The 15,370-nt window shown below is 50.5% G+C and overlaps 4 protein-coding genes across 4 annotated transcripts; 1 reads left to right on the plus strand and 3 right to left on the minus strand.

Moving 5' to 3' along the window:
* Nucleotides 1-138: 138 nt before the first annotated feature.
* Nucleotides 139-3,598, minus strand: EJ05DRAFT_497017 (uncharacterized protein; the record flags this gene model as incomplete). Its single annotated transcript, XM_033746487.1, has 3 exons — nucleotides 139-616; nucleotides 666-2,949; nucleotides 3,004-3,598. The coding sequence occupies 3 exons, from the start codon at nucleotides 3,596-3,598 to the stop codon at nucleotides 139-141; spliced, it is 3,357 nt and encodes a 1,118-aa protein (XP_033604601.1).
* Nucleotides 3,599-4,169: 571 nt separating this feature from the next.
* On the minus strand, nucleotides 4,170-6,985 carry EJ05DRAFT_535418 (uncharacterized protein). Its single transcript, XM_033749248.1, has 2 exons — nucleotides 5,440-6,985; nucleotides 4,170-5,391 (listed from the first exon to the last, which is right to left on the minus strand). Exons 1-2 carry the CDS (start codon nucleotides 6,898-6,900, stop codon nucleotides 4,537-4,539), a joined length of 2,316 nt encoding a protein of 771 aa, XP_033604602.1. The 5' UTR covers nucleotides 6,901-6,985; the 3' UTR covers nucleotides 4,170-4,536.
* Nucleotides 6,986-10,551: 3,566 nt separating this feature from the next.
* EJ05DRAFT_199266 (uncharacterized protein) lies at nucleotides 10,552-12,560 on the plus strand. Its single transcript, XM_033739723.1, has 4 exons — nucleotides 10,552-11,072; nucleotides 11,317-11,392; nucleotides 11,517-11,702; nucleotides 11,760-12,560. Exons 1-4 carry the CDS (start codon nucleotides 10,777-10,779, stop codon nucleotides 12,369-12,371), a joined length of 1,170 nt encoding a protein of 389 aa, XP_033604603.1. The 5' UTR covers nucleotides 10,552-10,776; the 3' UTR covers nucleotides 12,372-12,560.
* A 456-nt stretch (nucleotides 12,561-13,016) lies between these two features.
* Nucleotides 13,017-15,348, minus strand: EJ05DRAFT_535420 (uncharacterized protein). Its single transcript, XM_033749249.1, has 3 exons — nucleotides 14,904-15,348; nucleotides 13,671-14,855; nucleotides 13,017-13,622 (listed from the first exon to the last, which is right to left on the minus strand). The coding sequence occupies exons 1-3, from the start codon at nucleotides 15,092-15,094 to the stop codon at nucleotides 13,106-13,108; spliced, it is 1,893 nt and encodes a 630-aa protein (XP_033604604.1). The 5' UTR covers nucleotides 15,095-15,348; the 3' UTR covers nucleotides 13,017-13,105.
* Nucleotides 15,349-15,370: the final 22 nt, after the last annotated feature.

The raw sequence follows: 15,370 nt of genomic DNA on the forward strand, positions 1-15,370 counted from the left end.
ATATAATGAAAAAGTAGGGAACAAACCATGGAAATGGTTAGACATAAGTGTTGGCCGTCGAGTTGCGAGGGCGTGATGAAGTCGTACGATCGAGTCATGCCAGCTATCGAAAGATACCTTTCAGATGTAGCATTTCTTTTAACGGAAGAGACTCTTCAGGTCCTCCAACTTCCTCCTAGACTCTTCCTCGCGACCTGCCTTTCCTCGAGCTCCTTTTTCACCAAGACTAATCTCAGCGAGCTTCATTTTCTTCCTCTGTAGCTCAAGCATCTTCAGCTCAAAGCTATCATTCATGATGAATCTACGGATTATAACCTCCCTCTCTTGTCCTAAGCGATGCACACGATCAACAGCCTGAGCCTCTGCGGCAGGATTATATTGTGGTTCCATGACATAGACGCGAGACGCTGTTGTCAGGTTAAGACCTAAGCCTCCGGCGCCAATAGAGACAAGGATGACGTGGATTGCAGGGTCTTCCCGGAAGACTCGAAGAGCGATAGTGCGAGCGGCACGAGACATGCGGCCATCGAGACGGGTATACTGGACCGAGGGGAGGTGTTCCTTGAAGCCAGTTTCGATAAGATCAAGATGACTAGTCCAGCCCGAAAAGACAACACTGATTGATTATTAGCATACTGAGCTTGAGTCTAGACTTGGCTATATACCTCTTGATAGGTCTCTCTTCTGGATGTGCTGCGCTCCACTGCTCGTTCTCTATTAGTGACTGAATCAGAGCTTTAGTCTTCGTATGTGGTCCACTATAACGGATCATCTGCTTTGCGAGCTTCGGATTATTTCTCAACTCCTCTCTCATCTCCTCATCTTCCTTCATCTTGTCCAAGCAGAAGTCGAAGAATGAGTACTTGACGTACTGGTCACAAGTAGGGCAATCCATGTAGCCATCTGAAGTTAGTTTATCTTGGGCTTTCTTCTGATATAGAGGAAGACACGTGGGACACAAAATGTGAAAACAAGGTGTCATGTGTCCAACTGTGTTCTGCGCCTTTTCAGCAAGCTCCTCGTCTGGGTTCTCTTCCCCAATTTTGGTGTTGCACATCATGCAGCGATCTTCGTCGGACTCTCGCATCAACTGAAGCATGTCATAAGCTTGCTTGGGGCTGAGCGCAGGCTTATCTTCGTCCTCGTCGTCGCCAAGATCTATAGCATTGCCGTAAGAGAGACCTTCAGTCAACTTCATGTCTTCGTCACTGAGCAGATCGGAGCCATGCGCGCAGATAAGTCGCAGGCGTAGAATCGCGCGGAGGACATGCGCGTATGCTCTTCCACCGATGCCATGTGTGCGGTTGGCCGTCATTGCCTTGACGCGATTGGCTGAATCTAGAGCGAACCAATCGTACAGAGCTCGCTCATCATCGGAGAAGTCAAGGTGCACAATAAAGTCCTGCCGATCAGGAAGATGAATCTTATCCTTGAGCCGCCTCAAGGTGATGGTATCAACAAGCAGTCGCAGCTTCGGAATAATCTCAGGGTCCGCTTGTTTGAACGGAGTCATTATGTACGTGGTAAAGGAACCCTTTTCATCAAAAGGCCTGATCCTGAGAAACTTGATGAGGGCTCCGAGGTCATCGAGGCGGTTCTGCACTGGCGTGCCTGTCACAGCCCATCGCCTGTTCGCACTCAGTCCACAGATTGCCAGGGACTGGCCAGTCTGCTGATTACGAATCATGTGTGCTTCATCGAGCACAATCCTGAACCAATCGAGCTGCCGCATGGCGTCTCGCTTCTGTCTGCCGCTGGTTCCAAATTCAGTCGCAGCTGTATTGTACGAAGATATGATGATGTCGTACTGGGCCAATTCATCGAGATCCTGCGATCTGTTGGGCCCGTGGTATAGGTAATATTTGATTGAATTCTTCTTCAGATGCTGACCAATCTGCTCCTGCCAATTGGAGGTTGTGCTCAAGGGTGAAACTAGAAGCGTCGTTTTTACTTTTCGTAGGCCGTCTGAGCCTGGTTCTTGATCGGCCCAGGCTTTAGCTTCTTCTAAAGTGTCAGTGATCAAGGAAAGGATGCTCAAAGTCTTTCCAAGGCCCATCATGTCAGCCAAAATGCCTCCCAGACAAGGTTTAGGCTGGGAAGCCTGCTCATAGCCAGTTATGATGTTATAGAAGACCTTGACACCATCTCTCCGCATCCGAGTTTTCCAGAGTGAACGTTTGTCATCACAGTTCGCGTCACTGCCGGATTCTCGGTCACGCATGAACCACAAGGCCTGCTTTTGATGGGATAGAAGCTTAGTCGTGATAATGGGATTGGCTTCTTTCTGTGGCAGATCCTCTGACTTTGTGAGACTATCGAACATACTGAGAACATCGTGACGTATCTCCTCCTGAGTTCGGGTGTAATATCCGGTGCCGGCGTTGATGATCCCACTGACAATTCGTGGGGTGCTTCCTTCCGAGAGTCTTGTTTTGGCAACTTTAGGGGCTTGTGGGTTGTAGTATACAATGTTGTTATCGAATCTGGGCGGCATACGAAGCCAGATGCCCTTCCTGCTCAAAAAGGTTCCAAGACTGTCAGCTTTAGACTTTGGGGAGTACAATATGACCAGAAGGTTGAGCTGCGAATGGGTTGGCATGCCCGCAACCTCGCCAGGACGTTTCTTTCTGGGTTCAACTTTCGCGTCAATACGGAGTCTACTACCTTGTTTTTGCCCATCCAAAAGAGGCTGTAGTGCGGATGACGTCTTTGGATCCAGAGTCGCAAATGATTTGCCCTGACCATCGTTGACAAGAATCATAAGATCGTTGCCAGGCCGACGTTGGAATGTGACCTTGATGGCTGGCCAGGAATCCCGAGATCCTGACGGACCACCTCGCCTTTGGCAGGGTATTTGATGCGCATTGAGATATGACCGCTCGAGCTTTCCCAGACACACCTCTTCATCATGTTTTGAGCTAAGGCATACCACTTCATCGTCATCATCCGCTGATGGCACAAATGTTAGTCTACAGTATAAGGGCAAATGTTCTTGAAAGTTACCTGTAAGATCAATAGTAGAGTCCGTAGTCGCTACTGTCGGAGTGTGAGCTGGAGGTGGCATTGCAAGTCGCGATGCAAGGACAGGTTCTTGCAACTGGTCGCCTTCATGACGCTTGTCCTTGATATATTGCCCGAGGATGGTAGCATTACCACTCTCAAAAGTACCTTTCTTCTTCGGTTCATCTCCTGTCGATACTTCCATTCTTGGCCGCTTGACAGGTCGTTCTTCACGTCGCTCAATGCCATGGGCCTTTTCTATCAATGAAACGTAAGTGCCAGCTGGAGACTCCGAGTCGCGTCCGGCATGCACAGGCTTGGCTTTGCGAGATGGTGATTGACTGCTCTGGGTCGTAGCAACAGTTGCTTTAGGGTTGAGTAGTGCTTTAGGGTCGAACAACGGCATTGACGTCTGTGTAGCTTCAACATCGACTGTGCCATTTTGACTCACATCACCTTGAACAGTCAGATCGGACTCCAAACTCTCCATGTTTTCATCGCAATGAGGGTTTGAAACAGAGGGAGGGGTTTTTGAAGGATCTTGCGAAGTGCGAGAGATATCAGAAGCTTCCATGTCTCTCATACTTGTGTCAGACATGATGGAAGAGCCTAGAAAATGATACGGAAATTGAAGGACTTTTCAGAGGCGAAAGTGAGGTTGAAATTGAAGTTGAGATTGAATAGAGGTGAGAGTGGGAGGCTGTAAGAAGGAAAAGTAAGTACCTCGTTGTGTTCGTCCGCGTGACTGCGAGTTCTGGTACTGCTTCGGATTCAACAGATAAGCAGGGTTCATGGTGACGAGGTGTTCAGCCGAAGTTGAGCAGCACGCGTAGTTGGTGAACTGCGAGAAACTGACGCGGCTTTTGGTTGAAACACTTTTGGTACGTGAAATCACCAAGGTCAGTTTATGTCTAGATCCAGGGACTCATAGCAGGGGCGGACAGGGAACGAAAGGGTGAAGCCCGGGCAATGTAAGGAGGTGAGTAAGCACGTAGACGCTCCTCATCGCACAACGAAAGAATCAACAGATCGGTATCAAAATATGAGGCTTCACATCGAAGGACGACGAGAGACGTCTGATGGGCTGAAGTGAAGGGCTGAAGGGTGAGGAAAACAGAAGGATGTTCGATGGAATGCACCATGCACAATACATGGATGCAGATGCACTAGTCGGTGTCGATGGCTAGTGGTGTGGCGGCCCCCCAGATGACGCAGCCAATCACAGGTGGGAAGCAGGCATCTCGTGACCCAGCGGAGACTGCATAGTTCCCGAGGCTCTCTTGTCTGTTATACTCCTGTCTCAGTGTCCACGGAGAGAAATGGTGCCTATTCATTTCTTTGTCCGCCATCTGATCTAATGTTTGTCATATGCTCCACGTGAGCATCATGGTCCCGTCGCCGCACTAGCCCACACATCTATTTCTACAATGTACCCAGATTAGGCCTGTCTATCCAAAACGCCTCGCAATGCTGAATGCAGATTGCCGTGTTGTACAGATCTCGCGTCGAGACAAGGTGTGATCACTAGAGACCACTTCAACACCACGTGAACACTGGGTTTTTGCTCTTCACCGTCTCCAGGCGCTCCACTATCACTCGCCGTTGATTGGCTTCTCGATCCTCTGTTGCTGCATATCCAAGGTCTCCCTCCACATTGTCATCTGTCTCCAGATACGGCGGCTGTGCCGTGCGACGAGTTGAAAATGAAAATCGTCTTTGATGTCGACTGCTTCCCAATGCAGGCCCTCTTCGTGGTCCTTCGTAGCTCATACGAGTTCGTGAATGTCCTTGGAATGTCTGATTGCGCTTGGGCTGTGGCACGACCATCTGGACGCTCGATGATGACAGAGGGTTACGTCGCTGATCTTCGCTTCTTCGAATGTCCATCGAGCTAGACTGTCTCGACACGTTGAAAGGATTTCCACCTTCAGCAGTCGGTGAACTCAGCCCCAACAAGTCCTGCGCGGGTGGAGCAGATGCGCCGACCGCACCAATGTCAGCCTCGCTTCCCGATTCACCGGCCTCTTCTTCTGCTCGACGTCTCATCTCAGCAGATGGCACACGCAGGGGTACGGCAACCGGAATATCGACAAGATCGTCCCAAACATGGACTCTAGCTCTACGCGTGAGCTCAAGTGGTCCATGATCCGGTGTTTTGAGCGTTTCAACAACGTTCCAAGCTTGGCCTTTAACGACAGCGATTTGACGTGCATACATCCTCTCCTTGAAATCGTCATCTTGCGAAAAACAACGGCGCAGCGCAAGCTGCGTTTCACTCCACCACTGCTTCGAGGTCAAAAGAGGGAGAAAATGCCTTCGTGTAGCTTCAGAGAAAGGCTGTCCGATAAGCGAAACAGGTAAGAATAGCCACCCAAATGGGTAACTTCGCCACTGTAGTGATCATTAGAACTGGTTCTGAACATCGGATGTTTAACGTACCGCATCGGGATGTTTCCATGGCCAAGAAAGGCTGTTGTCAATTGCACCAAGCGATACAGTCAGCTCCTCAGCCTTTCCAGTGCCAGGAGTTCTGCTTCTACTTGGTACCGTCATGCGTTCTCTTCGAGTGTATGGATCGGTCGTGGATGACGCATGGTTTCGGGTGTCGAGACCGGGAGAGGTCTCCCGCACCTCCCCATTTCCTTTGGGAGGCTCTGCGACAATGCTTGCTTCTTCAGTATGACGGTCAATCCTGATCATCCAATTGTCCAACCCTCGGTCGGTGTTCCGCATGATATAATCCAGGATCACTAGTCGTTCAAGTTGCTCTCTGAAGGACTGTTGTAGCTTGTCGGTCCAGAAAACGCGTCGCCGCTGATTCTCTTCCACTGAATCTGAGGGCACACCAGTCACTTCATCCTCGTCTTCGTCATCAGATCGCGAACCTCCTGGTCTACATTCCTCAGCCCATCTCCGTTTATTAGTCTTTCGCGCATTAGTTCGTAACCCGGAGCTCTGTTGGTCAGGCCACGGATGCTCTTTCAAGAATAGAGTAGCGTCTTTATAGCCCTTTAGGAAGGCCTGGAAACTGCCAACTTTTGCAGGAAATGCCTTCTTCTTCCGGTAGTATGCCCGGCGGTCCCAGAAGTCATAGTGGAAGGATTTAGAGGAGAGGGAGACAATATCGGTGTAAGGTACGATATTGGTGCGAAGTTGCGTGTCGAGAACATAGGCTGCTGCTTCTGATACATATGAGAGGTTAGGAATGAGACATGCCCGCCCAAAGAAGAATGGGAAAAGGTTGCGATGTATCCACTTCGTCCATTTAGGGTTCTTCGAGGCGTATGGCTCCTCGTCTTTAGGTTTGAAGACTCCAACGACCTTGCCCTGAGCATTGCGTGCGAAGTAGCTCCCAGAACTGCCCTGTGAGATGAGCTTTGGGTGTACACCAAGCTCGATAGCTGTGCGGACACTTTCCACGACCTCTTCAAATTGTACCCGTGTCAGTCGCTCAGGGTCAGGCTGTTCGTCTTGTAGTAGGGCCTCCGCCGTGACCGGACGTATCCAATCGGGAGCTTGGAAGACTGAGTAATGGATCTCCAGCTGCTCTTCTTCTTCTGACTTCCCTTTGATCCGTCTGATCTTGAACTTCTGAGCTATCTCGTCAGCCCACCTCTCGAGGCGAGCATTGATCGCCTTAATATCTACACCAGAGTTGCTGCGCTGGCGCCCGATAGCCGGACCTCGTCTGTAAGATGGTGAAGCAGGACCTGAGCCTTGCATGCGGTGTTGCTGCCGTTTTGGCTGTATAGGCGCATAATGCGAGCTGTTGCTGTTCGAGATCGACGCTTGGGTGCGGTAGGGGTCTTCTTCGTCGGAATCAACGACGTCGTCATCTTCATCTTCTTCGGCTTGCGCGATGCGTGCATATCCAGACGTTGGAGGGCGCTTCTTTGGCATTGTATAGCGGGTGAGACTAAGAAGAAAGTGTATACAGCTGGAAGGAGGTGCAGTGCTCGTGGTGCTGCGTCGATGTTGACAGGAGTCCAAAAAGTTAAGGGTACCTAGCAGGAAGTGGAGTCCCGTCGGGGTTAGTAGCCGCACCGCCCGGCTCAACTTACTGCCTGAGACTTGTTCCAACACTCAGCTTAAAAATAGCTGATCTGATTAGCTTCACTCTAGCTATGCAAGCCTTTTTGGGAATTAGAGGTATTCCTCGTGTGCTAGTTGTATGTTTTGTTCTTGACAATTAGCTTCACACTCCGTTTGCGCTCTCCACATGCGTAAGTCATCAACGTAAGTGGTCGATGGTTATCCAAGATGATGGATCAACTTCAAGCTATTGCATGATTGATTGCGCCACACCAATTGCCACGCGGCTTAGATATTAAATGCCAACAACATACACAAGATTCGAGCACGAACCAAGCGTGTTTCGGGTGCTTCGATACCCGCGACCGTTAAGATGCTGACCTTTACCAACATCTTTCGTCGTTTCGGACTGTCTCCTAACGAACATGAAGCTATCAACACAGGCTTAGTCGAGAAATCCAGTAGACTCCACGGGTCTCGTAGTGTCCCCCGCGGACCTGAGACTCGAGATTGCTAGTTATCTAGACCGCCATGATGTTTCCCACTTGTCAATGACGAATCGATCGATGCGGGATGTTTGGCTCGGAATGATTTACGGGCAAGTCTCGATGGTATGGTATTCAGGAGGTGTCGACCTGGACCAAAAAGAAGCAGCTGCGTCGAAGCTTTCCACGAGCTGATCTGTTGTTGCGAATAAACATGGAAAATCCGTCCGAGCCTCATGGATTGGAGACTTAGACTAACAAGTAGGGGCGGCTGGAATAAGACTCGTATCTCTGACAGGAGGCGACCCAATATCCAACGGCTTTACGATGTATCATTCTTCCCCCGCGGTCAAGATGGCAGAAGTGGGAGATGGCATTACAAACGAACAATATCAATGTTGTCATTGCACTGCTGATACTAAAATGCACCGAGCTAAAAACTCTTACGTTGGGATGGCAAGTCTTTGATAACGAGTATCTGGACCTAGCCTTAGGGTCGGACTTGGTTCGTATTCGAATATAACAGTCTTGCAACATCTTCACACCCTCAGGTTGGGCGATTCCATAGAGAATAGCTTTTACTTGGACCTGATGCCGTTCGACTTCGATTCTTTCAATCTGCCGTCGCTTTATAGGGTGGAGATGGTTGCACCAAAGCGAGATTCCTAGTTACTAAACTATAAAGGGTTTAATAAGCTTGGAAGACATATAACGTCATTTAGGCTTCTAGGATCTAAGGTTTAAGCAGACGAGTGAGAATATCGATGTTTCGTGCCCGAAAAGGGTGGGGGAAGGCGTTTAGCCATAGCCCTCTTCCTTGTCAAGGACACGTTAAAGGATTTGAAACTTTTCATACTACCATCGTGCCCTCTACCTGAGCTTCAGAGAGCTGCCTGTAGTGAGTATCGCTTTATCAGGGGGTTGAGAATGCCGGAAACGCTGTATGTGGATCTGCCCATGCTGCTTGGCTGGCATCCGGCCACCAAGCCTGAGAACCATCACCCTCACTGCAGAGACGACTTTAAGAGTGACTGGCATCAGTGTCACGTCGTGGATCTGATGCGTACCTTCCTTGGGGACCATGGTAGTCTGGAACAGATACACTCTCTCTCATGCGGAAGCTATGACGGCTGACTTTTATCTTCAACTCGATGACCACCTACTCTCGAGGTTGGAACAAGGAGACGAAGGATGAGCTGCAAAGTCTGTGCACGTCGTACGAAGTCGAATGCATTATTAGGACTGAGATTGAGTTCGGGCACTGTGGTCACCTTGTAGTCAAGTGTGCTTGCATATATATCCTGAGCAGAGAGCAGAACACGATAATTATACTGCTGGCCCAGGCTGTGCATATTAGCTGCTCCTCCTGCTGCGAGTCCGAGTCCAGACCCTACGCCTAAATGAGCCAACTAAAGTTACTCACGTGACCGGTCATAGCATGATCCAACCTAAGGCACGGCCACTACAGTAGTACCTACAATACTAGTAGCTTAGTCACAAATCTCCATCTCTCGGAGCTGTTTCGAATCTCTTAATCCAAGTTCCTATCCCTTGCCTACACATCACAAATCACCGTATAAAGCTATTGCGTAGCGATAATAGACAGCGGCGTCATTCTATCACCACCGAAGATCGGATCAAGCAATCTCGGTTCATGTCCAAGCTCATCGCCTATCGCTTGTGCTATCGATGGTGGCGCGTGGCATCCCTCGGTCTCCCATGCAAAAAGACCACCTTTTCCAGCCCAGTATGATTGCTGGAGCCAAAAGGCAGGCCACTTGAGATCCTGTCCATAGTAGGCGGCGAATTGGATGCTCTGGCGTCCTTTGACCACTAGATTTTCGTGGAGTTTGGTAGCAATTTCACAGGCACAAGAGTGCCAAGTCGTCCGAGCTCCCAGAGCTCATTTCGAAAAGTGATCCGCCCTCCTTTCCCCAGCAAAGTCAGCGTGACTGTAGTGGGTCTGAACCATGTGTTTGTTTATTGCTCGGGTGATCTGATGAGCGAAACTTCGAGGATACGGCTGGTAGCGTGTCGTGCCGTGTCGCTGGCACGAATGGTTGCCACGATTTGTTCTGCTAAGCTGTTGCTATTGAAAGGTCTGTCGTCGAAAGTAACGAGACAAGTACCTAGTCAGTACTGCCGCCCCTGAGCAAAATGCCGAACGATGATGTGCACTCATGCGAGAGACCCCTCTGCGGAGAATAATATCGTGCAGCAGCTTGCAGCCGAGACTCGTTGTAGACCCGCATACGCAAAGAACCTGGGACGGCGCGTACGTCGAGAGGTGAGTTATCGGTGGCTATCGGTTGCGCGATAGGATGTGATAGACGCCTGGTTCGCTTGTTGCTAGATTATGCTTGCTGCCCCTGAGCTGTCAGCTCGAAAAGATGACGATAGGCGCCATCGTTAGTTCACATCAGCAAGTAATTTCGACAGTTTGGGCAACGCCCAGGGTCTTTCGCAATACATCCACATCCTCTTCAGCCTTGCCCCATCTTGGATATTTTGTGTCGCCGTTGATATCTGCGGCACCAGCCATGGCGGCGTCGATAGAAAACCCTCGCTCAGACCATGCTCCACAAGAATGACTTCGCCGAAGCCTCACATCGTGTGTCTCGCATGCCCTCCTAATGGCGGTAATTGCTCGACCAGATCGCTTGACGTGCGTGTCTTGTGCCACCAAGTTTGCCGTGCCGGCAACGTGATGCAGTGCGGACAATATACAAAATGAGAAGCTTCGCAGCACAGATTGAGCTCGTCGTCGTGCGTTAGGAAGAATGGCGCATGGCTCCACCTGCAAGCACATACATAGGTCATGGTGCAAATATTTGATCTGTTGGCGGCATCCCTGACAAGAAGGATCAGGATACACTTGGACCCCCCCTATCCACACTCTACGCTCAAAAGGTATCGCTCCCTGCCCACGGCCCACCTTTTGCCAGATGCCTTAATGTTTCGTTCGCTCGCCCACACACTCTCTTTCTAATAATCTACATCTTGAAACTCTTTGCAAGTGTATCTTGCCGTCACTCTTTTGAAATCTACATTCATTCATTCTCTTGGTTGTATAATCTGTTCAGTCATTCTTTTCCGTCTATTCATTCAAGCCCGACCATTCAGTCTTCAGTACGGATATCGCAGCTGTTCGAATTTCCAGTCTCTACGACCTCATTCCAAGTTAGACTCGCTATCACAACGTCTATAATATTTCCAAAGACGCGTCGACCCCGAACTTTGTCTTACTATTGACTTTAATATGGCTTCTCTCGCAGCCCCTTCTTACCTACACCTACCCCAGGGCAATGGACTTGAAAGACCACGCTCGGCGCTTCAGGTTCGCGATCTACCTGCCTTCAATTCATTACCATCCAAGGACCATGGCAGACCATCGCTGCCATCAATAGGACGCGAGATCCCCCGTCCGTCGTCAACTTCATCGCATCTTTCTTCGTACACTCTCCAAAGGCACAGCAGCGCTCCGATGCTGCAACTCCCAGCACTCTCAGCTCTGGCCAACCTGGCAACGACATCTCCTTCAGCAGAGGATCCAAGGTGCGTAGATTCTAGAAGACAGTACACAAGAGGTTGCGGCTGCGGACAGACAAGGACTGGCGAGGAGCAAGCGATGGCATTGTTGTGTTTGCGGCCGCAGATGCATCCCAGTTAAGGTGCAGGGCTTTTAGCGGGCGCTCCTGCCCGCCAATTGCCAGCCGAGCCCTTGTCTCGCACCCGCAACTTCTTTCTCCTCTCCAATTCGCACCTTTTCGCCCAAATCTCTAACTTTTCTGTCTGATAGATGCTTCAATGTCCGTCACACTATGAATTATGCTACTGCAGCACCTGCAGCGCCGAGCGGGCAAGCGCAGTCTCCTGTAAGTCTTCTTTGCTGCTCCTTGATGTTGCTATCGCCCGGAAAACCGTTCTCGCATTCCTTATCAGCTTTATCGCGACCATCTCCGTTCCGATACGAATTGGTGAACTGACCCTCGTGAACAGCCCATCTGCCAGAACTGTGGTACAGGCACAACTCCGCTATGGCGACGAGATGAGTCTGGCAGCGTACTCTGCAATGCTTGTGGATTGTTCTTGAAGCTGCACGGGCGTGCGCGACCGATAAGCCTCAAGACAGATGTCATCAAAAGCCGTAATCGTGTCAAGACGAACCCCGGACAAAAGAAGAAGGTAAGCAACGCGTCAAATACAACGAGGCAGCCAATACTGATACTTCACTCGCTATAGAGCTTCACTGAGCTCAACGGTGGTCTGCCTGCCGCTCATCCTGATCTTCCTGCCCCCATTCCGTCTGCCCTACCTCGAGGCCCAGGCCACCGCATACCATCTGGTGGCTCTGAGCGGTCGCACTCCCCCCTTTCACGACACGGTACTCCAGGCTTGCACCACACCAACATCGCACCGCAGCACATGTTCGACGGTGTAACCTTTGACGGTACAAACTTCCACACGTCGTCCCTCGCGAACATAGCCAACCTACGCCAGCCCTCTCCTTCGAACTCAGTCGCAAATGGCCAGCTCGACCAGTCCCTCAGTTACGATAGCCTCGTCCTCCAGAACAATGGTCTGAAGACTCGCGTCAGTGAGCTCGAGGTCATCAACGACCTCTTCCGAGGGCGCGTTGCAGAGCTTGAAAACAGCGAGCAAGACGCCCGACGAAACCTCGACGAGTCGCGTGCTCGTGAGATTGACCTCAAGCGCAGGGTCGAAGAGATGGAAGCCGAGCTTGCAGACGCCAGGGGCAGCCCTTTGAGACATAAGAGAATGAAAATGTCCGATCTTGTCGACGAAAAAATGACCTCGACCCCTGTGTCGACGCCACCAACCCAGTCCTCATGAGAACTACCACTACTACTACTACTACTACTACCACCAGCTACACCGCCGCGCACACGTCTCAATAATACACGTAAATGACGCCCCATAAAGTGGCACACATCCAACGCACCTTCCACTCCGCACGGATCAATTTCCTTTCTGTCTCATGCTTGCATCCACGCTCTGTCTATATTCTCCTGAGATATCCACGCGCGCTTCGGCTCGCGCGAAAATTCACACCTTCACACCATTTACACATACCACTAATGTCTGGAATCATACATGTACCTTAATAACACCCCTGGTCGGCTCGTCGACCCCTATCACTACCACTACACTTACCACTACACTACCACCAACCAATCTCTCCTAGACCTTTCTTGTTGGATCCACAGCTTGTTAGCCTTGGAAATATAGGTTGGCATTTTCTGCATCGCGGAAAAGCGATTGGGAGGGGCCAATGGTCATTTCTTGGGTTTGTTCCGATGTGATGAACGGATGAGGGAAACGGGGAGAGGAGATGTTAGAGGTCGTGCACGTATACAGTACTCTGTGGACCACAACATCAGTATACTCGCATTGGGCAGCTGATACAAAATGCATGGCTTGGCTGGACTGGGCTAGAACACCGAATCTGAACAGCGAATTGGAAACCTATAAATGACCAGATTTGACCTTTTTGCATTCACACGTGACATATATTTGTATGCACTTTCTATCTGCGAATTTTCCCCATACTTGTCCCCACTCTAAGCCTATCGCCCAAAGCCAAACCACCCTCTCTTCTTGGGCGTCTGATCCTGCTCAACCTCCATCTTTCCTTCCTCCGCCCTCTCCTCCACAGCTTTGACCGCCCCTTGGCCTGGATACACGATATAATTGAAAGCGACATCCAAGAACAGCGGCTTAACGGGTATAGGCTGCAGTTTTGGTGGATACGTGACTAGGTTGCTAAGATTAGCACCGCCGACTGGGTATATGTCCAGGCTATCTACCAGCGGACGCAATGACCTGCCAGATGTTGCAGACGATGAGGTTAGCGTTTGTAGATGGACAAGTGCGCGGTGGCGGATGACGAGGGCGGAAAGCCTGCTGTGTAGGGTCTCAAGATGTGTGCTACTGGGGTCGAGGCGTGGTATGGAAGACGCTGGGGATGCGTTGTGCGATTTGGATTGTGTGGAGAGGGTGAGGGCGCGGTCGAGGAGGGCGAGCGCGGAGCGGGCGGAACTGGGTGTGCTGAGGAGCATGTGCGACTGTGCGATGTTGAGGCATCTAGTGGGTATTAGTATGAGATCTCTGGTATCCACGGAGACAGCTTACTTCAGTGCTTGGTAGTATGCGCGCTTGGCGTCTAGTTCGTCGATGAATGCTGTGTCGCGAGCTGCACCACGGAGTTCTTTGACCGAGTCGATGCTTTGAAGGATAGCGTCGAGAAGGACGACGCGTTCTCTTAGTCGTGCCAGTCTGCGGCCATTACCCTCGGGCTTGACCGTCCATTGTTTGCCGTCCTTTCGAGGACGTTTAGGCTGGCGCTGATTCTCATTGCTGTCGAAGCTTGCGCCGTCGTCTATGCCGATGAGCACGCGATTCCGCCCAATACGCCAGCCGATGAGGTCATAGTTGACAGCGAGATTAGTGACACGAAGGTTCTGCATACGTGAGTCGCCTTCTTCAACGCCTTCTTTCTCGAGCTCTTCGATGGCGTGGCGGGTTGCGTCTACGGCATCTTGGCTGGCGATGAGGATGCCATCATACGCCCCCCCTTTTTCACGCGACGTTGTGTCTTCAGTGGCGGATGTCAGGAATTGAGAGAGTTCAGTCTCAGCGATGGCCACAGATGCTAGAGCTTGACCAATTGCTGCGTCGATGATGTTCGCCTTTCGGCCACGCCATGTTATGGTATTTGGGACATCTGTCGCAGCTGTGTTTGCTGTGTTCGAGCTGGGGTCTACCAGCGCCTCAGGATCCAGCTCCTCAATTGCGGGAACAATACCCGACAACCGGTCTTGAGGAAAGTACTTAATAGCGACAGTAGAGACTGCTACGGTTCGGGGAATGCTAGATGAGTACGCAGCATATCTAATGCTTGGATCTATTGAGCCTACGAGCACTTCTTTATATGTGTCGTCTCTTGTGCTCTTCAACAAAGCATTATAGATCACACGAGCTGTAGCAAAATGATGGAGACACGGCTGCCATCGATCTACAGAGGCTTCGCTATCCTTAATGCCTTCGGATTGTTTCTCGAATTCCTCAGCGCCGGACAGAGACGATGCATAAGCTTGAGCCTCAAGACGATCCCTTTCAACGGCACCTGTCAACTGGTCGCCGAGCAATACAAGCAGGTCGTTTGCAATTTTAGAAGCCTTGTGGAGTCGCGAGATTATATGCTTTCTTGTTGAGCCAGTGATCCCTTGTTCTGTGTTGTCTTCGGCATGTGCGGCTTTCATATACATTGCATGTGCCCATGCTCGTTCTGAGGATAAAAGTAGTAAATGCACGAATCTTCGGTCGATTAGTATGATTGACAGAACATAACCATTTCAAACCCACTCTTGATTTGATTGTACATCCCCAGCAGTAATAGGGGCCTTTTTCGAGTACTTGACATTCTTTGGTGTAGCTCGTCCTAACTTTTTACGTAGCGTGCGTATCCGCCTTGCCAGTTGAGCACGGTAGGTATTGTAATCCCCAATGAGAAGCGCATTATCTCTTTGAGATGTGACAAAGTGTGTAATTTCCATAGCCCTCTAAGTGACTTATGAATTTGGAGTTACGAATAAAGCAGTGGGGTACTTTGCCGGAGGAGGGGTGGAATGAAACTGAATAGATTTGTGAAAATGAGAGATTCTGAGCACAACGTATGCACAGTCCCAGTCAAATTTGATCAGTGCAGGTCTGGGGAAGAGTCAAGCTCCCAGATTAAATGCTTGAGGTGAGTCTCAAAAACTATCCCGCATGCACCTCCGCGTCTCATCGGTAGGTGAGGATGGACTGGCGTCGGGACAACTACGGGTTGA

This window comes from Pseudovirgaria hyperparasitica (genome assembly GCF_010093815.1).
Source record: "Pseudovirgaria hyperparasitica strain CBS 121739 unplaced genomic scaffold EJ05scaffold_2, whole genome shotgun sequence".
Taxonomy (NCBI): Eukaryota; Fungi; Ascomycota; class Dothideomycetes; order Acrospermales; family Acrospermaceae; genus Pseudovirgaria; species Pseudovirgaria hyperparasitica.

Coding starts and splice junctions, on each gene's coding strand:
- EJ05DRAFT_535418 (XM_033749248.1), bottom strand. CDS start 6,900: ATGCCAAAGAAGCGCCCTCCAACGTCTGGATATGCACGCATCGCGCAA. Junction 5,392..5,439: donor CATGGAAACATCCCGATGCG/GTACGTTAAACA, acceptor TGATCACTACAG/TGGCGAAGTTACCCATTTGG.
- EJ05DRAFT_199266 (XM_033739723.1), top strand. CDS start 10,777: ATGGCTTCTCTCGCAGCCCCTTCTTACCTACACCTACCCCAGGGCAAT. Junction 11,073..11,316: donor CCTTCAGCAGAGGATCCAAG/GTGCGTAGATTC, acceptor TCTGTCTGATAG/ATGCTTCAATGTCCGTCACA. Junction 11,703..11,759: donor ACCCCGGACAAAAGAAGAAG/GTAAGCAACGCG, acceptor CACTCGCTATAG/AGCTTCACTGAGCTCAACGG.
- EJ05DRAFT_535420 (XM_033749249.1), bottom strand. CDS start 15,094: ATGGAAATTACACACTTTGTCACATCTCAAAGAGATAATGCGCTTCTC. Junction 14,856..14,903: donor GATGTACAATCAAATCAAGA/GTGGGTTTGAAA, acceptor AATCGACCGAAG/ATTCGTGCATTTACTACTTT. Junction 13,623..13,670: donor GCATACTACCAAGCACTGAA/GTAAGCTGTCTC, acceptor AATACCCACTAG/ATGCCTCAACATCGCACAGT.